Source organism: Bos javanicus, chromosome 3, assembly GCF_032452875.1.
Source record: "Bos javanicus breed banteng chromosome 3, ARS-OSU_banteng_1.0, whole genome shotgun sequence".
Taxonomy (NCBI): domain Eukaryota; kingdom Metazoa; phylum Chordata; class Mammalia; order Artiodactyla; family Bovidae; genus Bos; species Bos javanicus.
In genome coordinates, this window is record NC_083870.1 from 109803779 (window position 1) to 109829460 (window position 25682).

A 25682-nucleotide genomic window follows, 5' to 3' on the forward strand; every position below is an offset into this window, starting at 1 on the left:
AAATTTTAAGGGTATTTTCATTTTTTCCCCCCCCAAACATGAATCATTCAAGTAAAACCAACTTAACTATAGAAATGTAGCAAAGTAAGGGGAAAGTAGCATCAACAACCCAGGAGGCAAAGGCTGGGGGGAAGGTGGGTGCAGTCCGCATATAACATATGCATAAATGCCATGTGATTCACCTGCTCAGGACCGCCTCCCCAGAAGGCAAGCACAAGGACCCATTTTAAGAGGATGTTTTCCCCCCAGACATCGGAGAATGTTTCAACTTAAAGCTTAAGGTTTAAAAAAAAAAAAAAGGAAAAAGAAAAAAACACAAAACAAAAAAACCCCCACAAACCACCCAGCCATAACCACCTTCCTTAATCGATCATAGGAGTTTCTTTTCATTTTATAAAAAGATTAATAAAAAATATTGAAAAAATTATTTTCTCATCTTATATTTGTAAAGATAATAGAAGTCAGAAGTTTCTTAGAAAACAGACCAGAAACTGCCATCCAGTTTCCACCCCTGTTGCTGAGAGGATCAGCAGGACTAGAAAGTTTGGGATACTGGAGCTGCTGGTGGAGAAGGGGAAGCCCAGCCCACAAGAAATCAGAAAATATTGGGGGAGGGGAGGTGCGCACATGGGGTGTGGTTAGGAGTAACACCACATGATACATGGCTGCGCAGAAAGGGGAACACAAGGTGGTCAGAAAGGCCTTGAACTCCTCCTCGACATACAAAACCAAGTTTAACACAGACCCACGCAGTTTGGTCCCAAACTGAGGTGAACACATCAATATTTATTCACATGCTTTGTTTTCTCTTAAGAATCAAAAGTTGCCCAAATTAAATCTTTCTGCTAATGTTACTATATATGCCTAAAAAAAAAAAAAAGAGGGGGCTTTTAAAATAAGGATAAAGAGACTGAAAATCAAATTAGTCCTCAGCTCCAAATGTAATGAAATGAAGAATAAAACTGTTGGTTTCTAACAGGGAACAAACCAAAATCCAAGTTATATCGCTCTGCCCTCCCTACCCCAGCCCCCACCCCACACACCAACAATAAACGAGAAACACGTAGCTAAAGCCCAACATGGTGTGTTCTGCTCAAGAGCTGGGCCTGACCCCAGGCCAGCTGCCTCTGTCTGGTGGGACGCCAGGATGCTCTTCGGCAGTTGTAGGATATTTTGCATGGCTGGTGGGGGGTAGGGGTGGGATTTTCAGAATCTTCTCGAGGCTCCTCTGTTTAGCTCCTCACCAGCCATCTTCCCGGCGCCTCTCTCCCTCGGGCAGGGGCTCCCAGCAAGAGTGGCCACTACTCAGTTGTCGGCTGTAAATTGTCCTTCTCTTCTCGGTTCTCTGTCCCACTCTCATCGTCTTCAATCTCCCCTTCCTCCCCACTGAATTTGTCGTGGGCCCACTTGGGGCTGGTGCTGGATTTCCGGAACATGAACCGGCCTCGACCGCGAGGGAAGGCTCCTCGGCCCCGGCCCCGGCTCACCCACTTCTCACTGCCTTCGCCTTCACGGTCATCATGCTTAAAAGGAAAGGAAAACTGTCATCAATGCCAGGGTAAACAAGAGCAGCCTCTCCTCTGCACCTACCCAAATGTGACTTTCCCAAACGAAACTCTGTCCTGTCCTCCTCCCTGTCCCCACTCGAAAAATGCTACTGATTCAGATCTAAGAGAATATTCAGTTCGGTTCCTTGAATTCTAAGGCAGCCGTGTAGGCATTGTAATGATGATGATGGTAAAATCTTCAAAGACCTTTTCCTACATTATCTCATTTAATCCTCACAGCTACCCTACCCTATCATTATCAACCCTCCACTATGCAGATGAGAAAACAGCCAGGGGAACTTTAAGTAACTCCATATTATTTAGAACACACTCTCTCGAGGAGGGGGTGGGGGGTGTAAGCCAATCACCCCCCAAACATGAAACTATTTCTGATCTGAGTTGTCTGTAAGCTAAGAGAGGAAGCAACACAGAACACACACACAGCTGGGAGTCTTATTTATCCAGCTCTCCCCAAGCCTCCCCTCAGCCAAGAACAGGCAGTGAGACCAAGGGCAGATGGCTCACAGTCTCAGACCAGTACTGGCAAAGGCAGAGCCAGAACCCAGCCTCCTGTCTTGTATCTTTTCTCCTTTCTCAGTTTTATGCAAGAAGGCAGTGCGGCAGAGTAGGGAAAAAACAAAACCTATAACTCAATCCCTGCTCTGATGATCTCATGAGAAAGAAGGAGGGAACCAATGAAAGAATGAATGAGACAGGATTTTGAAAAGTCACTGTTACCTCATCAGCCCCATGACTTCAAAGAGTCTGAACCCTCCATGCACACTAGTAGTACCTGAGGCTCCTGAGGGGTTAGTTCAGCTAAAGGACCAGCTGCTTCTTCACTAGCCTAAATTAATCAGGTTGGCAATGCTCCTTCAGGGACAGAGAAGGTATGGCCTTTTATCCTTCCTCTAAACAGCCCCACTCCAGTACCTATCCCGGGCCCAGTCCAGCCAACATTTTCCTAGATATAGGTTCAAGAGTCCTCTCAGAGTAGCTTCTAGCAGCCCCAGAAAAGCGAAGTTGGCTATGCACAATGATTTACACAGCAACCTGCTTCCTACTTCCAGGCCAGTCCTCATGGGTGATCAGACTCAGCAGCAAGATTACCTTGGTTATTACAACACTCAGTCACATCTACTTGGACCTGAGCCTGCTGTTAACAAAGCAAGGCAATAGAGCTCTCTCACTGGCCAAGTAATTCGGCCTAGAAGAGCCCAGCTCCAGTGGTGTTTCATTCTGGAGACAGGTGCCCTCCCTCAAAAAGAGAACTGTCCTTCTTATCCATATCCTGCAGGGGCGTGACAAGGTGGAACTGCCACCTCTGGGGAAGGTAATGGTTCTATCCCTTTTAAAGGCTGGAGGCTTAGGGTGGGTGAGCAGTAAAACGATTTCACAGACAAAAAGGCAAGAGCAACCTCTCCTACTTATCCTGGAATCCATAAACATCTTAGATAACACTTTCAAGGTCAGGACTGCCTCTCTAGAGAAGAGTCATCTTGCCAGAACTATACTAGCCCACAAGTACACACGTAACCAGTGCCATACCTGCATGCAGTTCTGGAAAAAAAATCAATCAAAGCCTCACTATCAGCTTCTGTGTATGTCAAAGGCCCCCTCGCCCTTCCTGGTTATCCCGACACATACCAAGTAGTATTTCTTGCTTTTGGGTGTGTACTCGGGGTCCCATTCCTCCTCCCGGCTTCTCTTCTGAAAATCGTTGTTGCTGCTGTTGTTGTTGTTACCAGAATAGTTGCCTCTGCCCCAGCCTCTTCCTCTGGCTCGAAACTGCTATGGCAATAAACGGGGAAAGGAACAAAGGGTCCATGTAAGGAATGGAGAAAAACAACTCCTTGTCTTCTATTCAAATACTTTCCTGCTGTCCTCCAGTCAGTATGCTGGTTAACTGGTTTTTAGCTATTCCCTTTCTGTTTATCTTAAGTCTATAGCCCGGACCAGGGACAATGCCATAAGGGCCTCCCTACATACAGGAGGAGTTAAAACAAGTGAGGAATTTCAGACCAGAAGCCCTAAGAGGCTTTCTGGCTAAGTGATTATGAACAGGGGAAAAAAAAAATTAAAAAATGGAAAGCCTGGGGAATGGGAAACCACAGATTCTAGGGTCTACTGACCTAATCACCTGTATCAAGGGCAATAAAATAAATGTTCTGATCAGCACATAATTAGAATTAGTAGGAGAAAGGGCTTAAAGGGAGGGGGCAGAGTCTTACAAAGGTCCCTCGAGCTCTGCCTCCTCTCTCACTTGGACCCACGAAGTCTTTGGTCCCCAGCCTTGATTTGTCAAAGCCCGTGGTACTCTCCTCTCTCTCTTCTGTCTCTTCAGTGTACTCTTCTGCTTTGTAGGAGTGGGATGACTGGGAGGAAGATGATGACGACCTGGACCGGTCTCGTGCTCTCCGGTGCTTCCTATGAAAACACAAGAGGCCTCTAGGGTACAGTCCTTGTCTGGGGGCTCATGAGTAAGGAGCACAGGGCAATCAAGAGTGTGTCTGTGATGAGAACACTGAAGACAAGTAACCAGAAAAACCAACTCACCCTCAACATACCCACCCAGGGAACTGGGGAGCTTCCTCCCAATTCTCTCAGTCATGTTCACTGACATATCTATGTCTGAGCCTGTGATAAACATGGGACACACACATACAGGAGGAGGGACAAAACGTCCATGCATGGCCTCTAGTAGCTCATTCTAATACATGTGCATGAACTGGAAAAACAAAAGGAGACAAACACTGTCATGAAAGCCAGAGAGTATCTGGTGCTAGGAGAGGCTTTATACATTACCATCTGTTTCAACTTTATGTGAGTTTTATTTCTCATAGAAGACTATGACCTGTCTTGGGAGGCTGTTCTAAAGATCGAAAAAACAACGTGCTTAAACACTCTACATTGACACAGCACGCATATAGTAAATGGCAATTATGATTTCAGTACTATTTTCCCCATCTTAGAGACAGGAGGTTCAGGTGACAGAACTAGGCAGATTTGGATTCAAACCTAGCACTAATTATACCAACACTCCACAAACCCTTCCCACTTTCCACTGCACTCCAACAGGTTTAGGTCATTAAGCCTAGGATCTGGCGGAATTCTTCCCAGAGTTATTTCCCATCCATCCCTTCATCTGGAGGAAATTATAGAGCAGGGGCAAATTAGACAGAGTAACACAGTGAGTCACTGTATACATACTAGAGGTTGGGGCCAGCCCTGCCATGTGGCAGTGGAGGAGGGTACCAGCCACCAGGAGTACAGGACTTACAGGGAAAAGCCAGCCAAGTGTTAGTAACCTATCATTACCCTCCTCCATTATGAAAAGCACCTTGCTAACCCCCCACCCCCACAGCCACCCCAACCCCCAAACATTTGAGAAGATCAAAGACAAGTATTTGAATCCTACTAAATTATCCTACTAAGTTATTCTCATAGGATTCTTATAACTCAAATGTCTGACTCCTAGAAATCAGCACTATTTCAAGAGATTTTCAAAAATAAGACTCCAAAAATCCTGATTTGAGTCCCAACACTGCCTTTTATTAGTTGTGTGATCTTGGTGAGCCATTCTTCAATCATATGAGAAAGAGTTTTTGTATACAGTGAAAACAGTGGCATGATTATCATTTTTCTTCTTGCCCCAATCACAAAATACTAGAGTTGCAAGAGACTTGATTAAGGTTACAAACAAGTCAGAGGCAGTGGCATATGTCCCAGGGAAACAAATCAGGATCAGGAATCCAAGTCCAGGACTGAAAGGCTTGAAGGGTCCTACTCCCTTTCCACCAGAGAAGACTACTGTATCCCAACTTCCATTTCCTGTTGAGGATTATCAGATCCTCTATCTGTGGATACCCCTGAAAGCTGTTAGGGCTCATAATGCGTATGTTAACTGAGCGCAAGGATAGACAAAGTGAAAGAGAAGACATGAGCTTACTTCTCTATCTTTCAAACAGGCAAAAGGGATAGTCTACTAATTGTCTCGCTTATTTGGAAGGATTGTTATCAGAAAATGGATATAAAAGTGCTTGCTAGCTAAAGTTCAGGAACACAGAAGTAGTGCTGCTTCCCACAGGAAGGCGTGGGGTTTCAATTCTGCAACCTTTAACGCGCATGACTGAAAAGTCATGGAACGTTCAAAAATGTAAATAGAGACAAGACCTTGGCATAAATGCTGCCTTATGAAGTTCAACAATGCTACCTTTGTTTAAAGAATATTTGGAACACCTCTCTTGGAAGTGCCTGTGAAACTAGTTTAAAAGGCATTTAAGATCAACAAGCTTGTCCTATCTAGTTCTGCCCTGTTTCTCTGACCAGACAGTTTTTACTTGAATACAACTTTGAGCCATTTTAAAACATAACCTTCGCAAGACGATTTGTGATGAGAAAGGACATGTCAAAGAACATGTCCAAAACAAAAGCAAAAGAAATTCCCATGATTCTCCACACTGTCCCTATAGCCAAATCAACTGCCTATCTCCCAGGAGGCCTCCTTTGGACAAGGATTATGTCTATTTCATTCAAAAGTTCTATTTTCAATCTAGGGACTTTAATTGACAGTTAAAAGAAACTACACAAAATAGTTCCTAATTGTTCTCCAGTGTGCAGGGTCTGCAGTAGGGCCTAATGAGGGGCAGACAAAGGAGTCTACTCAGGAGACTGAATGAGGCAACAGACAAGGGTTTACATACTTCTGCTTCTTTGATCCTTTATGAGTTTTCTCTGTTTTCTCAGCTGATCGCTCCCTTGAGTGGCTTGAGTCTCGGGAATCCACTGATTCTCTTGATTTACCTCGTTTAAGATCTCTCTCTTTATGTTTTTTACGACGTTCAATATCAAGGCGGAGATCAACAGGATCATCTTTGTATTTTCCCTCAGCCTGCCAAGAGAAATCAAAATTAAGGTTTTTGGGATTCAGGACTACAAACTCAACCACCCCACAAACTGTGGTTTCTATTCCAATGGAGTGGTACAGAGGAAGCACTGGGAATGTGAGGCACCTCGCCCAACTCGGGAGGGATACAGGATGTTCCACCAAAGTCACTTCATGAGAATCCCTAGAGAGCCCAAACCAATTCTCTAGAATAATGATGATAACCTTCTGCATATGCTACACACACACACACACACACACACACACAAACACACACACACACACACACACACACACACACACACACCTCCCTTGCTTTGCTATTTCCCTCTGTGGTCCAGTAATGACTTTGGCTAGCTGAAAAGCTGAGAAGGCCAAAATTAACTCTGGAAGGTGTTTAGTTAGGCTGGCTTAGGCTTAGTCACCAGCAGGAGTAGAAACGCTGTCATCTTTCCCCTACCTACACTGTGGCAGCTACCCTGGATCTATCCTCTATTTGGAATTACCTCTCAGTACTGAGTCCAATAATAGACAATGGAAGACTTACACAGCCTTCCAAAATGTTAGTTATATCAACAGATTTCTCTAGAGAAGGCATATCAAAAACCATAATAAAGAATTCATAAAGTTGGCAATACCAAGTCAAAGTTTATTTTAAAAAGAAAAATGAGAAAACATTTTCTCACTAACTTTCTACAAGTGTAACCTATCACAGTATGTGGCGCACAGACAGAGTGAGCCCAGCAACAACAGCTGCCCTCTACCCTAAACTATCAGGCAAAGGGCTTTCAACAGCTCTTGAGAAACTCAGTGAAAGCAGAGGAGCAAGGGGTTTTCAGGCATATTATACACCAAGATTTGTCTCGTGGAAGCAAAACCTCCCTAGGGACTTCTCTGGTAGACCAGTGGTTAAGACTGTGCTTTCACTGCAGAGGGTGTGGGTTCAATCCCTGCTCAGGGAACTAAGACCACACAAGCTGTGTGGTACAACCAAAACACAAACAAACAACAACAAAAAAACCTCTCTAAAAAGAGGAAGGGATGAGCAGTTCACTTTGTATTAACATTTACTTACACAACTAAGCTTTTTGTTGAAATAATGAAGTTTTAATTAACAAGAATGGTAGGTGGTAACTTGGTTTATTTTACTGCGTGCTTTTCTTCTGAGGAGGGAATGGGGCCCCTGCACCCTCCCAAGACCAAAAAAGAGAGAAGTACAACTGCAGTTCCCTTAGTACACATAGCACCTCTAATGAATAGGCTTTGTGGGGCGGAGAGGATGACATCTCTCCTGATGTTTGAAAGTCTTGTGTTTCACATGGTTAGTGCCAAGCTGGTGGGTACTTGGAGAAAAGGGGGAATGGGAGAGAAGACAGATTGTGCAAGAGTGCCTCTCATCACATTCAACCAACAAGACAAACCTATTTGGAAAACTTGAAAATTACTATTTTTAGAAACAGTTTCAGCAACATTGGAAGAGTCATCTCCATAGGGATTAAATTTCAATCTAATCTCTATAGGGTCCCTATGTGGGAACTGATGGTCAATAAATACTAAGATTTTTAAGAACCCAAATCTAGTACTTCTAGTAACAGACTGCACACAAGCTTTAATCTCTTAATAACAGTGTTTACGTGCACATCATTACACATGTAGCTGGGCTATCAAAGCAATGTTTAGCTTTAAAGTAACAGTAACCAACAGATGATAGATATGGCACAATGTTAGGAAAAAAATCTGGACTAGCTGCTTAAAACAGTCTATTCAGTTAAGTTATGAAAATTTCACTCTCCTCTGACATGCATGTCTTTTTGAAATCATGGTTGGAAATAGCGCATGTATATAGTTGATTTGATAATACTTACAAGCAGAAAAATATCACAAAAAGTTTCTTCTCTCATCATGGGCACTTGTTCCAAAACTCCTCTCTTTTTTTTCTCAAGCTCACCTCAATAGACTTTGGGGTCATTTACCATATTCTAACCACTTCACAAAGGTTGTTGATACATTTAATAAAAATTAACCCTTTGTAGTTCATTTTTAGAATTATGCCCATCCTTAAAAGAAAAACACAAACTTAAGTAGAGAGTAATTTAAACAAACACATTTCTGACAAGTTCATGCCCAACGCACTCATTTTGTTGGAATTACTGATCAAAGCAACAGTTCACCTTGTAGCCAGGTTCCCGGGGACTTTTCATTTCGTCATGAGCCAAACCATGTTTTCTGAATGTACTGGGGGAAATGTCTATCCTCCTAAAATTATAAACACAAAAGTTGTTCAACATTCCATAGTGTGAATATAGCATTTTAGTTTGTAAGTGAAGCAGCAGAAACACAGGCATTCCTTTTTATTCCTTTTTATTATACTCACCTTGTTTGTTTACATACTTACACTCTCCCATAGATATGTATGCACAGGCACACACGTACATGTACAGACACACACACTTGCTCTCTCCCAACTTTCCAAACTCAAACAGAAGGAACTTCACATTCCACCCAGCACTGTTATGGTCAAGAAAACAGACTCACCTATAGCCTTACTTATCATCATTCACATCGAGACTATCTATGCCCTGCTAACTTCAAAAAGCAGTTTTCACCTTGGGAACTGAAATATAATGGTCCATTATTCACCAATATGGTAAAGTCTAAGTGAGAAACAAGTGCCTGGCGTGACACACATCCCCAAAGACCCTAAATCCAAGACTATTACAAACATGGTCCTCTTAGCTACTGCAAAGGTTCAATCAAAGTTTAAGGCCAACTACATTTCTAGACAAAGTCCCTATTTGCTGAATAAATCCCCACAACCAAATGTTTAAACCTCTGGGCTTTTTAAACCCTTTGACATAATTCTGTAAGTTCTTCTATCTTCATCCCCCACTTGCGGCAGATTCTCCCAAAGGAAGAACCAATATATGAAATACATGGGATGCTTAAAGAAACATTTACTTTATGTAAAGAAAGCTCACCGTGACCTTGGGTTATCATTTGCAAACTCCTCCTGCAACTCTCAAGAACACAAGGGTTCTTTTTATACCAAAAAGGGCTGTTTTCCTCAGGCCCAAAGGGAGAAACATGGTAATCAAAGCACACCCTTTCCATTACAAATCACTACTATCCTAGACTATGGAGACTGTTACCTTAAATTCTGCTATTACACCTGACAAATGGCAAAAACAAGACAAGTTTATTCTCTGGTGGGCAGTCTTTTGGGCTTCCCTGATAGCTCAGTTGGTAAGGAATCCACCTGCAATGCAGGAGACCCTGGTTCAATCCCTGGGTTGGGAAGATCCCCTGGAGAAGGGAAAAGCTACCCATTCCAGTATTCTGGCCTGGAGAATTCCAAGGACTGTAGAGTCCATGAGGTCGCAAAGAGTCAGACACAACTGAGTGATTCTCCTTGAGCAGTCTTTTATGATCACCTCCAGTGTAAGCCAGGGTCCTCACCTGTGAATCTCTGGGCTTTTCTTGTTTTTAGCTGCCTCCTGTTCACTTCCTCTCTTTAGATATTTAGTAAAGCGTTCATGCAATGTCATTCCAGAGGACCCAAAGTGATGCTCTGTGGGGAGTCAAAGAAAAATATGTCAGGCTGTTAAAGGCAGACCCAACATTCAAACCCCTCTGCACGGATGAAACTGCAGCCACAGATATGTGAATGAAGTGTTCAAATCCATATAACAAACATACTGTGAAAAGTAAGGAAAATTAGCTGGTTCAGAAACAATCCAATATTGAGCACTGGATTGCCATGGTAGGACATGGATACAAAGATACTATTCTATGCATCAAGAGCACCAATTCCCCCTAAGTTCCAATTTCAGATGAAACTGTAACTCAGTCTGTCCACTCCATTTGCCCAGAAGATGGCAGAATAATGTGGGACAAGATCTATAAGATGCTGCTAGAGGTATCTGCGTATTAAGACAGGACAAATCAGATGGGCTGGGAAAGCCACTTTCCATACCCCTCTTTTCAAGCAATTTAAATCTTCACATGAAGGATTTCACCTAGCCTCAGGATCCCAGGTTATCACTAGTATTTTCACAATGTTCAGCTCTCTGATCAGAAAATGGAAACTTACCCCAGGAGACATTTCCTTCAAACCAGCCCCTAGGTTCAAAGGCCCTATTGATGAGATAAAGGTCCCTGACAGACTCCCTCATGCCCCGTCTCATCCTTCCGCTTGTTAGAAAGCTAAGCATGTAGAAAGGGAACCTGAGTGGGCTGGGGTCAGGACTCACCTTTAACATGGTGAACGATGGTCACTATATGCTGAGCAAACAGCTCTGAGGGGCTCCGCTGAGACTGAGCGGACTGTATGTGCTGGAAAATGGATCGAAATTCCTGCTCCTTTTTGTTGCTATGAACTAGATCCCGACAAAGCTTTCGTTCCTGAGCCAATAAGCCACTGGGTCTGAAAAATACACACAGGGTGACCCAATGTAACAAGATACACAGAAAGTCAGGACATTTAAGTCCTAAAAATGCAAGCATACTTTTGTAAGAGGTGAATTTATCTGCAAAGTTCCTTTTTAAATTCCTAGCCAAGTACAAAGAACCTCAAGGCACGTAACTGTGGAAAAAGGCCTTTCTCCCCTTGGAGTTTAATAGAAACAAATGGGCAGGATGAAGGATTAAACCTCAGTGATTCTGCTCTGCTCTGGAGGTGGGGGGGGTGGTCTCTGCTGATCTTAACACATGACAAGTAGTGAGGCACCTCAGAAGACCAACTATCTTGGCCAGTCAGGGCCACTCAGTTTATGTGGCACAACGCAGCAAGAGTGGGATGTGGCTAGGCTGCTCAGCAGACTTCCAACTGGGTGTGCAACTCTTACACCAGGTGAAAAGCAGCCTGGGCCTCACAACTCTTTTCCTGAAGTTCTCAAACCCCACACCCCAGCCCCAACTTTCAAACCATTACATTATTTGATGAAGGCCTGATATAATACATATTGTGACTTAGCTAAGAATGAAAACATGGATCCTGCATGGCTCCACAGGCAAAGACACCCTAAGCACATTAGAAAGACAATGGGACAGGAGTGGAATGGGGGGAGGGCGTATGATGTGACGAATACAGTGCAAGAGAGAAGCAGAGGGGACCCAGTACCAAGACAGACAGTCACTACAGACTAAAAAGACGCTTCACGATACCGCCCTGAACACGTAATTACTCTGTGATACACACTTCTCCAACGAAAACAGGGAGACTCCAGAGTATTCACAGTAAAAATGAGACAGTGGGAGAAATACAGGAGGGGTGTGTGTGTCCTTGTTCTAGAATGACCTTATGGAGAGAGGTTAGGCTAAAGCCCTGAGGGTCAAGATGGACTACACCTCACCTTGCAAGGTCCTCATCAAAAGAGTCCATCCGGACATTGACTTGGGCCTCTCGAGTAATGGAAAAGGAAGACTTCCCTGTGGAAAAGTCTCCTTTGGCTCCTAGCTTCTCTCGGCTCTCAGAGGTCTTTCTTGGGGGAGGTGAAGAGCTCTTCTCCTGGACTGCTTTGTAAGCAGTCACTCGGAAATTCTTTTCAGGCACAAATCCCCTGTGCCCACTTTCACTTCTCTTGGATCCTCCTCGCTCCTCCTTTTTGGATCTCTCTGAAAAGGATTCCTCCTCCAACTCCTCCGTTTTTCTTTGCTTTTCCTTTCCTGGAGGTGCGTACACCAGGCCCTCCCATTTGCCTGACTTCTCCTCCTCCTGGTTTTTGCTTGCACCTGCTATGACTTTCGACATGAATTTGGGTTCATCGTCAAACTCAGATTCCTTCCTTCCTTTAGCCTTGTCTTTATCTTGATCATCCATCTCCTCCTTGTGGAAGTCAGCCATCTTCTTCTCAAAGTCATCTCGGAGCTTATACCTTTTGGGAGACTGGCTACCCCGAAAAGGCTTCTCAGTATCAGTTTTGGGAGCAAATGAATCAGATTTCATTTTTGTATCACCCAATCCCGCGTCAGAGAAGCTCCCTTTCTCTTTCATTTTCTCTTTATCAGTATTTGTTTGTTTCTGTTCCTTATCTTTTCCATTCTCTGTCTTCTGTTCATCTAGATACCTAGTTATGAAAACACAAGGGAGACACACAAGAGACTTAAACAACCTGATCCAAAATAAAACAGCACCATATGGTCTTAGGTTTTTGACTCTCTAACAAGCATGACTTGTGGATTCCAGCGTTGCCAAAGGTGTCTTGATTACCTTTTTGTTAATTTCTGAAAAACTGCTCTTCACAGATTTATGAATTTTGCATTTAAAAGATAAATAAATGTTCTGTGGAGTTGTATATTACAAAAACAAGCAAAAAGAAAATAGCAAAGGCATTTTTTAGGGTACTAAAAAACAAAAACCTACTTACCTGTAAGCGGTCTAGGAAAAAAAAAATTAAGGTCTTATCCAACCTTCACTCAAGTCACTTAAAATCTGCTTTCAGCAAAGTTAACATAGAATGTTCAACCTTGGACTGTTTTGCTTTTATACAACTCACATTTGGAAATACAAGTCTCAAAAGAGACTTCAAATTTGCTTCAAGTCACCTAGAAGACCTAAGTATGAAATATACTGTGAACACAAACAAAATACATGTTAATTGGGGGAGGGGGCAAAATTCATCCCACTCAATTCTTATGGAAAAGCAGAGTTCATGCCCAAGTGTTCTAATAAGATTCACAGTCCTGGCAAGGAACAAAACCTATATTTTAAAGCAGACTTACTGAAGGCTGGGAAGTACAGGTTCTGAACATCACATCTGTACCATTAATGGAAAAAGTCTAATCAAATTAACAGTTGCATTAATATGGCAAAAAAAAAAAAAAAAAAAGAACTAAAAAAGGAACCAAAGGACAGCAGGGCATCAAAGAAAATGCTAATAAGAGAAAAAGGGGGAGTGGGGGGCAGGAGGGGCACCTGCTCCATAGGTCCCTCTTGACAACGTGGTCCCAATGCAACTTCCCCGTTGCGTCTCTGCCATCCCAATGCATACAACCACACAAAACAAAGACTTGTGCTCCAACTCACCGTGTCCCTCAGGGTAGAAAGACAGAAGCACTATTATGTCCTCTCCTAACATGCAGCCTGCTTGGCTTCTACTGGAACATACACCCACCTTGCGATTTTATAACAAGGTCTTCCTGGACTAAGCCTTGGACTTTCCCATTCTGCCCAGTCTCCTCAACTGGAGGGTGTGAGGGTGCAGCTCTTCACCATGATGGGCTGATGCAGATCGATCATAGGAGATGGTGGATCTTAGAGGGTCTAACAGCTCCAATAGCCATTCATTTTGGTAAAGACCACATTTTTTTGATAGCTGACCCACAAATCTCTATTGTTCTCTGGCTTACACTGGTAGAATCCAAGGCAAACTTTAAATGTGAAAACATCATTGCAGAGTAATCTAGAATTTGTGCTGTAATACAAATTCAGGAAGGTAGGAAAACCAGAGTTAAGCTAAAGGTTTCCTTGGATGATGCTTTCAAACTGGCGAAATGAAACTTTAGGAAATGGGAATTACCTTATTACTATTAATCAGAGCTCTAAGGACCACATTACAACTAAATTGCCAGCTGGTGAGATAAAAACAGAAAGGGGAAAATGAGGTACTTGCCTCTTTGTATAGGCTGCTCCTCCTGGAGCAGCAGCCTCCTCCTTCTGAGATGAGCCATATGTTGAGCCAGTGGCCGGTGGACTCTTACCCACGGGACTCTTTTTGGATGGGCTTAAGGACCCTGAGCCATGGTCAAACTGACCTTGGTGAGTCCCACCCTGGTACCCAGCACCACTCTGCAGAGTTGAGCCCATCTGGGATGTGCTGGAAAGTGGAGGGCTAGGTTTTGGCACAGGGCTAGGACGAGGTGACCGCCGCCTCACCACCACAGACTGGAGGGGGCTTTTGAGAGCTGGGCTTCGCTCCCGGGGACTCAGCTCAGACACTCCTGAGGCCCGTGATGCAGAACCAGCACTGTATGTGGTGGCATCTGGCCACGGCTTTGAGCTCTCAGATGCTTTTGGGTCTTGAGAGGTGCCTCCAGAGAATGGCTGCTCCTTGGCCTCATCTCCCTGGTTATCACCAGCAGCCTGGGACGGCCGGCTATCCTTGGAAGAGGACTTTTTCTCCTTCGCAGACTTGCGCTTAGAAGATTCAACTCGGCTGTGGTTGGAGGAAGAACGAGAGGACGAGGAACGCCTTGACCTATCAGAGGAAGACTTATCGGAGTTTCTGGAGTGGCTCCTGGACCTTGGTGAAGGGGACCTTCTCTTTGGGGACCGGGATCGGGAACGGCCCCGACGAGGACTGTATGCTTGCCGGTAATTCTGCCAATTTGAGCGGTAGTTTCCATAGCCTCCTCGGTTATACTGGCCCCATGGATAAAAGCCTCTGTTGCGCCCACGGAAATAATAGGGCCTTCTATAGCCTCTGTTGTGACCTCGGAAATCTCGATTCTGATATACTCTTGGGTGATTTCTCTCTCTGTTATGAGCTGGAGAGTATGATCTGGAACGAGACCTAGAACTGAAAGAGGGGCAGGGGAGGGAAGAAAAGTTTGAATTTTTGACACAAGCATTTTTATTCAAGAAAAACCTGCCAACAAAGAGGTAAAGCCCTATTCTTATGTATCATTTATTTTCAAACAAAAGGTACAAACTTAAAGAGCTAATCCTACTCTTATGGCCACATTAAGTACAGAAATAAAAAAATCACTTTAACAAACCAGACACTGCGATGACTCATTAATACCACTGTAGCACATTCTACATGGAGATATATTTCTACCATGACTGAGGGAATATAAAAATGCTCTCAATGTACTAAACAAACATTTTAATATAGTATACTAATTAGTTTCACAGGCACAAAGGATTTTACAGATAGGTCCCCGCGTCATCGGAGGAGAGGACAAACTGCAAGCTGTGGTACCCAGAGAAGAAGTCTTCAGGTCCCCTGGCCTCATTCAATTTATTCCCTATCCCACCCACCTCTGACTGTGCAGGGCTAATTTCTTGGCTTCCACCAAGATTTGGGTTTGTGAAATACAGTTGCAACACGTCTAAACCAAAGAACACTTAAATAGGGACTGAGAGAACGCATCTGTTCAAAGCTTAAAAAAACTTCAACTGAAATCAGATCAACAAACCAAGCAAATATTGTTGTTTTTTTAAACTGGGAATCTGGAAATGGTCTCATTCTCTAGGTCAAGTTTCTGTGGCTGAACTACAAGGTCTTCCATAGGTGCCACAAGAGGGCACCATCTGACCATAACACACCCAAGCACACAACATAGCAGCAAAGGGACTACAAACAGCCCCACACGTGCACATCTGTCAGGCCAGTGTTCTTCCTCATTTAACAATACAGAATTCTGACTTAGCAAAGGCCCATTTCCAGAACTACAAGGATTCAACAGTCATCTAACTCTGTAAAAATTACATGTTCACTATTAAGTGGATATTTGGAGCAGGCTCTGTCCACTCCATGCATCAACCTGATATTGCAGTACCTCCAGGAACTGGGGTGGGATGATATTACATATTTATAAATGCCAGACTTGTCGATGACAAGGAAGTCTGTTTCCATCAAAAAGCCAAAAGCTGTACTTGCTGGTATAGGAAATCTACTGGGCTTCTTCAACACCACTTATTGTGTCAACTATAATATAGAGCATTAATTGGTCACTACTCCTAAGTATTAACAGTTACCTAGAAATACGTAAAATTACTAGAAAACTCCAAAAAAAACCTTTCCTTTATATACAGAATAAAAACCCTTCAGTTCATAAGCAGGCCTTCTCATATCAGACCTAATTGGAACCATACATTTTTATCTGTTTGCTTATATAAGTTTTATAACTAACTCCACTTAGCAATGTGACAGGTTATAACAACTAAATAAAATGTTATCCTTAGAAAGAAACTAGAAGATAAAATAGGATTGTTTTTCCACTACCCATTGTGTCCAGGTTCTTTATCCACCCCAAGAACAAGACCTGGTAAAGATGCAGCGAACTGCCGGCTGTGAATGGTTGCTATTTAAGTACGATTAAAAAAAAAAAACAAACAAACAACAAACTTACCTTTCACACTTTTCATTCGAAAACAGTAACAATACAAGAAAGAAGAAGGGAGAAGCAGATGCGGCTATGAAACTGAATATGACCCGATTTAATGGCTATACTTGAGGTAGGTGATGCACCACCAGCACTAGGGAGGGTTTAATTCATGTTCCCATCCTCACAGGCTACTGCTGCTTCTGTCACCAATTATTAGTGAGGGCCCTGCGGCACACTGCATCCAAAACCCGCAGTCACTGCACAGATGCAGGAACATGAGTCTCTGCAGATTGCAAATGAAGTTATTTAGAAGTCACTTAAAAGGATACAGTCTGTGAAATATAAGGAAACAACCAATTTTTCTCCAGTTCTGTAGAACTCAGCAGTTAAGTTAAATTAAAGACATGGTTTCTCAAACTCTCTGGATAGTATATTTTCCTTATAGGAGAGGGGAAACAAAAGAAAAACATGAAACAGATAAGCCAGAAATAAAAACTGAACATCTAGTGGCAGATTTATCTGTTTCTAAAAAACAGAGAAGTCAGACTAGAATTAAATATAAAAACATTTTTGTAGTGACGATATTCCTCCAAAGTAATCTTCCAGGCATTAAAACAGCACATAGAGTGGTTCCAGACCTACCCCAAAACATACTGCCTGCCTAAGATATCTTTCCCTCATTTACCAAGTTGATGACCATGCCAAATGATATGTACAATTAGGAGAAGCGATCTGTCCAGAATACCAGTTATCACAAATATTGCAGAGTTGGTTAGCATTTTTCATTTTGGTTTATGTCAGTTCAATTCTCTCCGTTTCAGTTGTACAGACTCTTTTTTTTGAACCAATTACTTAGTTTCCATTTATTAAATTAACTTTTAAAATTACCTGTAGAACCAAATGAGCTAAAACTGAGGTTTAAACAGTCCAGATCAAAAGAATATGGGTGTAAGGTGGAGTTCACTAGCAGTCTCTGCTTAGTCCTATGGCCTTATTAGCAACTTCCTGAGGTAAATATATTCAGTGGATTTTCCCTCTTTCTTGGGGGGTAGGGGAACAGTATGAGAAAATGGGATGGAACTTTACTTTTAGAGACTCTGACACAATTAGGCAACAGACACTCTATCTAGCACAAAGCTTGAACAAAGCCTGATATAAAAGTATGTGCCCAAGAAATATGGGAGAGAAAAACAAAGCTAAGACTGGTTACCCTCAAGACATAATGTTGTTATTATTTTTTTAATGGAGGGTTTTTTTTGAAGGAGAGACCCGGAGTTTAAAAACTTCCTACTCTACACTATATGGAAGTCATCACCATTTTTGCACACCTACTTTTTGTTCAATCTCTACTCTGAAATTAATTTTCAAACAGGCTTCTCACAGATTCCATTTAAGAATTAACTTATTCTTGTTGGGAAGGTGAGGGTAGGGGAGAATCCTACCAATCTGGAGAAGGACTCTAGGACACTCATCTAAAGTAATCAGCAGGGGCTCCAAGTGGCAAAACTGAGAATCACATCCTTGCCTATTGCAACTCTGACAAAAAGAATGATTTCGGTGTTTAAATATTTAAATGATCAATATTTCTCTAACACACATATAGAAACTTGAAAGTGAAAGTGAAGTCACTCAGTCGTCTCTGACTCTTTGCGACCCTGTGGACTATAGCCTACCAGGCTCCTCTGTCCATGGGATTTTCCAGGCAATAGTACTGGAGTGGATTGCCATTTCCTTCTCCAGGGGATCTTCCCAACCCAGGGATTGAACCCGCATTGTAGATAGGCGCTTTATTGTCTGAGCCACCAGGGAAGTCCATAGAGAAACTTACATTTATTAAAAGGTTCTTACCCACTCACAAAATAAAATTAAGTTTTAAAGAATGAAAAATAGAACTCATAACACAGAAAAAAAAAAGACGCTGGAAGTTGGGCACCCTATTCCAAGACACAGCTGAAATAAGGAAATAATCCAACTAAAGGTGTAGAAACTAATTAAAGAATATTGGTGATAAATTCAAAAGAAGTACTTGCACATTTAGTCAGGCAAAATGATGCCTACAATAGTGACTTTTAGGTAGTTTTAAGATGTGTTTTACTAAATAGATGCAGCTTGTTAGTAAGTGGCATATCAGGGGTATATAAGTGACTACTGACTAGTTTCTTTAAGGTTTATTTTAGTGGGTTAAGGTTTCTTTTTCTTGCAATGTTGATTGTACCATTACTCTTCTTAGCTATCTTTTCTTTGCTAAGGATGCAACTAAACTTTGGCCCAAGCCTCCAAAAATACTTCAGTGAATTTTTTCAGTGAACAATCTGGTACAGAGATTTGAAGCAAGTAGCTAAAAAAAAAATTCTTTCTTTCAAAGTGGATGAAAAACAGTATCTGCTGGCAGGAAAGAAAAGGAATTAGGCAAACAGCATTGCAATCAAAGTTGATTTAGAGTTGTAGTGTTTGAAGAGACCTGGAATATCTTACAGCCCAACACTCCACCTCAAGCGAATGCCCTACCTCCACTTGACACTCACAGAAAGAGTCTAACAAAAGATCTTCAGAGACCCACACTGACAAACCAATGATGATCTCATTATACAGTCATACCCCCTTACCTCAGCCTGCGCTTCCTTGAACGAGAGACAGAGCGACTTCGGGATCGAGACTTCGAAAACGAACGAGAACGAGATCTTGATGCAGATCTTGACCGAGAAGAGCGAGATCCAGACTTAGATTTGTTTGTTTTTGACATCTCTGAAGAAAGGGTCACTTTTCAATTATACCTAAGAATCAAACAAATGAGTGAGCCTCTTTGTAAACCTGAACTTCTGTGAACACTTAGAAACAAACAAAAAAGATGACATGACTGCTTTAGAGAGGTGGGAGAGGGTGAGATGTATGGAGAGAGTAACATGGAAATTTATAATACCATATGTAAAACAGATAGCCAATGGGAATCTGCTATATGACTCATGGAACTCAAACAGGGACTCAGTGATAATCTAGAAGGGTGGGAGGGGGAGGGAGATGGAAAGGAGGTTCAGGAGGGAGGGGACATGGGTGTATCAATGGCTAATTCTTATTGATGTATTTACAGAAAACCACAAAATTCTGTAAAGCAATTATCCTTCAATTACAAAAATAAATTAAAAACAAAACAAAAAAAACCACTCCTTGCCCTTTTACCAAGGAGGATTTCTAAGCAGTACAATTCCAAACACCATCCCATAGCAGCCAATGGAAAACCTGACTTGTAATTCTCACTAGAGAACACCACAAAACAGACAAAAATGAAGCAAGCTATCGATAATCTGGGACATGTAGTCTTTTCTCAACAAGCAGACAAGTTTTGCCAACTCAGTTAACTGTTAATACAAGTAATGAGATGACCTAAGACAGGGTTTTCCCAGTCCTCAAAGGAGAAACTCTATGCAATGGCATCTTGATTAGAGAGTAGGTGGCATTTCTGACCATTTATTTCCCTACTTCCTGGACTTGAAGCCATGAAGCATATCCTTAATATTTACTTCAAAGGAAAAGGTTTAAAATGTAAGAGACTATTCTCAAATACTGTAATGCCACAACAGGATGTAGTATATCATGTAAAATACAGGACATTAATCCATAAACACAGGAATAAAGTAATTTATAAGGAGAAAAACCATTAACTTTCTTTTAGCCTGTCACTACCTTCAAAAGCCAACCTTCTTTCGGGGTCACTTTCCCATGAAAAAAAAAACCCACAAAATTGTCTCTTCTTTTTTTCAAAGATCATAAAGCTAGTTAATAGGCAAACCAGGTAAGAACTACAGGGCCTAATTCTGTCACACCTCACTGCTTAACAAAAGATTCTTTTATGTGAAGGGAAAATAATAACTGATGAACATTTCACCCTTCCCTCTCAGATTTTCTTGTTATTCAGATCCCAGCTCAAAAGCTATCTATCCAGAGGCTTGCCCTGGCCACCCAATCAAAAGCCATTTTCTAAGGTATAGTCCAATGCCTGTTTTCTTCTTCAGAGCATTCAATCTAGGACTTGAAAGTTATTTACTTTGCACTTGTTTACTTTGCTTTTCCACCTGTACCCAAGTAGAACGCAAGCTCCCACCGGCATACATCTCTTATTTACTAATGGATGCTCAACGCCCAGAACAACAGACACTTAAACAATATGTTTATTAACTTATCCTCAAGCAGAGTATCATTACATCCGTTTTTACAGATGAGGATACTGAGCACATAAAAGAAGGTAACTAACTTGCCCAAAGCACACAGCTTTAAGTGGCTAAGCTGGGATTTGAACCCAAGTGAGCTGGCTCCAAACCAGTGTTCTTTAACTACCATTATATTATATGGTCTTGCCAGAGACTTGTGGGATGAATAAATGATTCTAAGTCTCAACTCCTACAGAGTTCAGGATCTGGTAAGAGAGCAACACAGAGACAAACTGAAAGGCAGTATTTGTTTATCATTACTATATTCACGTTTTAGATTTGAATTTTAATAACTTTTGGAAAGGCAAAGAAGTCCAGGAAGCTTCTACAGCTCCAGTTCATAGGGATTATAACCATAATAATCTCAAGAGACATAATTTAGAAGAGGACTGAGAAACGGCTAGGAAGCCAAAGACAAAGGGTGATGAGTAAGAGATTGCTAAATGAGGATACCAAAGGCCTACATCTAGATCCTGCCAAAAGGATCAAACTGTTACATGTTCTATCAAGGTCAAAGATGTTCAGTTTGGAGCCAATTTTCGCCAGCAGTGTCACTGTACAAAGCCAGGGTGGAAGAATAAGTTATTTGGGGATATAGGGTGAAGGTGTAAATAAGAAACTTAAAGAAACTGAATATTGAAAACACATTGTTTTTTTGGTTGGCCTTCAGTATATTTGGGGATTCCTTGGGTTCATTCCTGTTCAATGGCTTTTTTCTGTTACAAGTCTAGGGATATCTTTGCCTAGTAACTTCTCTGTCCAATTTCCAATTTTAGCCTAGGCTAGAAATAAAAATCCTTTTAGCTCACTTTTACACAACAGGTGGACAATATCAGACTTTAAAAGAAAAGGGAGGGAATTCGCTGGTGATACAGTGGTTAGGACTCTGTATTTTCACTGCTAAGAGTGCAGGTTCAATCACTGGTCAAGGAACTAAGATCCTGCAAGCTGTGCTACATTGCCAAAAAAATTTAAAAAAGAAAGAAGGAAAAAAGAAGATGGGGGAACAAGTTAGTAAAACAGGAAATATTCATTTCCACTCCCAGACATTGGAAAATTAAGACATTTTCATTAACAGGAAGAGAAAGCTGTCACTTAAATACAAACAGAGCCAAATTTAACCGTTTTATATATATTAAACTTACTAGAGTTGACAAGTATATTCAAGAGTCACTTACTGTGACAGCACCTTCACTTCGAGAACTCCTTTAATGTGAGCTGAAATTAAAACACCACTACCCCTGAGAGTGAAGAGGAATAACTCTGGATGATACAAAACTAGAGCTGGAAATAGATCAAATGAATACCTTAACTCATTCACGAGAACTCTTGAAAGTGGACAATGATAAATTAAAGCAGACTTGGTCTTTGCCTCTGTGGAATTTATAATCTAGAGTTGCAGATAGACAATAAACAAGTGAGCAAGCAAAAACGTAATTCTGGCAAGTACTAGGAAGATGGCAAAAAAAAAAAAAAAAAGCATAAATATGGGCAAATTTATAAAGTATGGTACCAAGAGACTCGGGTTCAAGCCCTGGGTTAGGAAGACCCCCTAGAGTAGGATATGGCAACCTACCCCAGTATTCTTGCCTGGAAAATTTCATGGACAGCGGAGCTTGGCGAGCTAGTCTATGGGGTCGCAAAGAGTCTAACGTTAACTGAGCACACACGCACAGAATGACTTATTTAGGTAGGACGGTCCAGAGATAGCAGTTAAGCTGTCACCTGAAGACTATGAAAGAGCAAGTCACATAAAAAAGGGAAAGCTCCATAAGATTGAGAAGTCTTTTCTCTTGATATACATAAACAGATATAAAACACAAATATTTTAGTGTAAGGCAGGGACAACCATATCTAAAGCTATCTGATCAAATTACTAAAATTCATTCAAAACAACTCTCAGTTTTAATTTTGAAGACTTTTTAAATGTCACTGCCATTACACATAGGTTTTCCCATTTCTAACATTTCTTCCATGTCTATGCTCTAAAAATATTACGGAGAGTGAGACAGACAAATCAGATCAGATCAGTCGCTCAGTCATGTCCGACTCTTTGCGACCCCATGAATCACAGCACGTCAGGCCTCCCTGTCCATCACCAACTCCCGGAGTTCACTGAGACTCACGTACATCGAGTCAGTGATGCCATCCAGCCATCTCATCCTCTGTCGTCCCCTTCTCCTCCTGCCCCCAGTCCCTCCCAGCATCAGAGTCTTTTCCAATGAGTCAACTCTTCCCATGAGGTGGCCAAAGTACTGGAGTTTCAGCTTTAGCATCATTCCTTCCAAAGAAATCCCAGGGCTGATCGCCTTCAGAATGGACTGGTTGGATCTCCTTGCAGTCCAAGGGACTCTCAAGAGTCTTCTCCAACACCACAGTTCAAAAGTATCAATTCTTCAGTGCTCAGCCTTCTTCACAGTCCAACTCTCACATCCATACATGACCACAGGAAAAACCATAGCCTTGACTAGACGGACCTTTCTTGGCAAAGTAATGCCTCTGCTTTTCAATATGCTATCTAGGTTGGTCATAACTTTCCTTCCAAGGAGTAAGCGTCTTTTAATTTCATGGCTGCAGTCACCATCTGCAGTGATTTTGGAGCCCAGAAAAATAAAGTTTGACACTGTTTCCACTGTTTCCCCATCTATTTCCCATGAAGAAATGGGACTGGATGCCATGATCTTCGTTTTCTGAATGTTGAGCTTTAAGCCAACTTTTTCACTCTCCACTTTCACTTTCATCAAGAGGCTTTTGAGTTCCTCTTCACTTTCTGCCATAAGGGTGGTGTCATCTGCATCTGAGGTGATTGATATTTCTCCCGGCAATCTTGATTCCAGCTTGTTTCTTCCAGTCCAGTGTTTCTCATGATGTACTCTGCATATAAGTTAAATAAGCAGGGTGACAATATACAGCCTTGATGTACTCCTTTTCCTATTTGGAACCAGTCTGTTGTTCCATGTCCAGTTCTAACTGTTGCTTCCTGACCTGCATACAGATTTCTCAAGAGGCAGGTCAGGTGGTCTGGTATTCCCATCTCTTTCAGAATTTTCCACAGTTTATCGTGATCCACACAGTCAAAGGCTTTGGCATAGTCAATAAAGCAGAAATAGATGTTTTTCTGGAACTCTCTTGCTTTTTCCATGATCCAGCAGATGTTGGCATTTTGATCTCTGGTTCCTCTGCCTTTTCTAAAACCAGCTTGAACATCAGGAAGTTCATGGTTCACATATTGCTGAAGCCTGGCTTGCAGAATTTTGAGCATTACTTTACTAGCGTGTGAGATGAGTGCAATTGTGCAGTAGTTTGCACATTCTTTGGCATTGCCTTTCTTTGGGATTGGAATGAAAACTGACCTTTTCCAGTCCTGTGGCCACTGCTGAGTTTTCCAAATTTGCTGGCATATTGAGTGCAGGACTTTCACAGCATCATCTTTCAGGATTTGGAATAGCTCAACTGGAATCCTATCACCTCCACTAGCTTTGTTCATAGTGATGCTTTCTAAGGCCCACTTGACTTCACATTCCAGGATGTCTGGCTCTAGGTCAGTGATCACACCATTGTGATTATCTGGGTCGTGAAGATCTTTTTTGTACAGTTCTTCTGTGTGTTGTTGCCATCTCTTCTTAATATCTTCTGCTTCTGTTAGGTCCATATCCGTAGTCTTTCCCATTCTGCTGTTTTCCTCTATTTCTTTGCACTGATCGCTGAGGAAGGCTTTCTTATCTCTTCTTGCTATTCTTTGGAACTCTGCATTCAGATGTTTATATCTTTCCTTTTCTCCTTTGCTTTTCGCTTCTCTTCTTTTCACAGCTATTTGTAAGGCCTCCCCAGATAGCCATTTTGCTTTTTGCATTTCTTTTCCATGGGGATGGTCTTGATCCCTGTCTCCTGTACAATGTCACGAACCTCATTCCATAGTTCATCAGGCACTCTATCTATCAGATCTAGGCCCTTAAATCTATTTCTCACTTCCACTGTATAATCATAAGGGAGACAGACAAATACCACCTTGGAAAACAGCTTAGCACCTTTTACATGTTACAAGCATTTAGCATTTAGTTTCTGTTCAAATTAAAACTTCTTCCAAAGGAGATTTTGTTTCTTCAGCAATGCCTACTCTTCTTTAACATGTTGTTTCATTTAGAGTAAGACAGCCATGTTCCCACACCAGCAATATAAAAGAATCCAACTATTGAACAAGTAGTGATCAGCACGCTAGCAGGCAGAAACATGGGACACAGTTCCTAAACTCCTAAGGGCTGGTATGATCCAAATATCCTTGAACTTTCCAAGATCCTTCAGATGACGAGGTTTCCTATCCACATCATCCCCCTATTTGCCACGGAATCAGTTCCGGTTTGTCCTCCTTCACTGGGATACTGAAAACTATTTAGACACTGTTAATGCATCCTAAGACTGCTCATTCTGGCAGCCACACCACATGCTGATTCAGAGTGAGATGAGTCACTAAGGCCCTCAAGTTCTTTCTCATAAAACCTCCTCAGCTGCAAAATGTCCTCCTCCTCCATCCTGTACTGACACTACTGTTGTTCTATGCCCCCCTCTTTTCAATGTAAAACCCAGGTGCATAATTCAAACAGTCTTCTGAAATCATCTCAGATACAATCCTGTCACTTGGAGCAAGGGTTTATCTTTTAAAGTGTTTTGCAGAGCCACCTAAGAGGACCGTTTCCAGACCCATCACTCTTTTTGAATCACAAGCATTCACCGCCAAACCACTTTTGTTTGGAAGAACAGATACACTTTACTTAAAGCAAAAGTCTTAAGGTATATAATTACATGGCTTCTATATCATTAAAAACACAGATTCTGAGACTTCCCTAGTGGTCCAGTGGCTAAGATTCCATGCTCACAATGCAGGGGACCTGGGTTTGATCCCTAGTCAGAGACTACATCTCATATGCCGCAACTAAGACCCAGCACTGCCAAATAAATTTTATTTTAAATGCAGATTCTACTTTTTACCTCCAAGCA

At 41.9% G+C, this 25682-nt stretch overlaps 1 protein-coding gene across 6 annotated transcripts in view; it reads right to left on the reverse strand.

The window, feature by feature from the left end:
• Positions 1–766: 766 nt before the first annotated feature.
• The window catches only part of THRAP3 (thyroid hormone receptor associated protein 3), a 71697-nt gene continuing 46781 nt past the window's right edge, over positions 767–25682 (reverse strand). For 3 of the 6 annotated variants that reach the window (XM_061412483.1, XM_061412486.1, XM_061412485.1), the window contains 10 exons: positions 19089–19256; positions 14043–14948; positions 11784–12497; positions 10683–10855; positions 9889–10000; positions 8604–8688; positions 6251–6438; positions 3779–3974; positions 3195–3335; positions 767–1523 (listed from right to left, as the gene is read on the reverse strand). In XM_061412483.1, coding sequence (XP_061268467.1) covers positions 1302–1523; positions 3195–3335; positions 3779–3974; positions 6251–6438; positions 8604–8688; positions 9889–10000; positions 10683–10855; positions 11784–12497; positions 14043–14948; positions 19089–19225 — 2874 coding nt within the window. In that variant the 5' untranslated portion in view covers positions 19226–19256 and the 3' untranslated portion in view covers positions 767–1301. Of the gene's footprint in view, positions 1524–3194; positions 3339–3778; positions 3975–6250; positions 6439–8603; positions 8689–9888; positions 10001–10682; positions 10856–11783; positions 12498–14042; positions 14949–19088; positions 19257–25682 lie in introns of all 6 variants that reach the window. The other 3 variants (XM_061412482.1, XM_061412480.1, XM_061412481.1) reach the window with 1 other exon arrangement.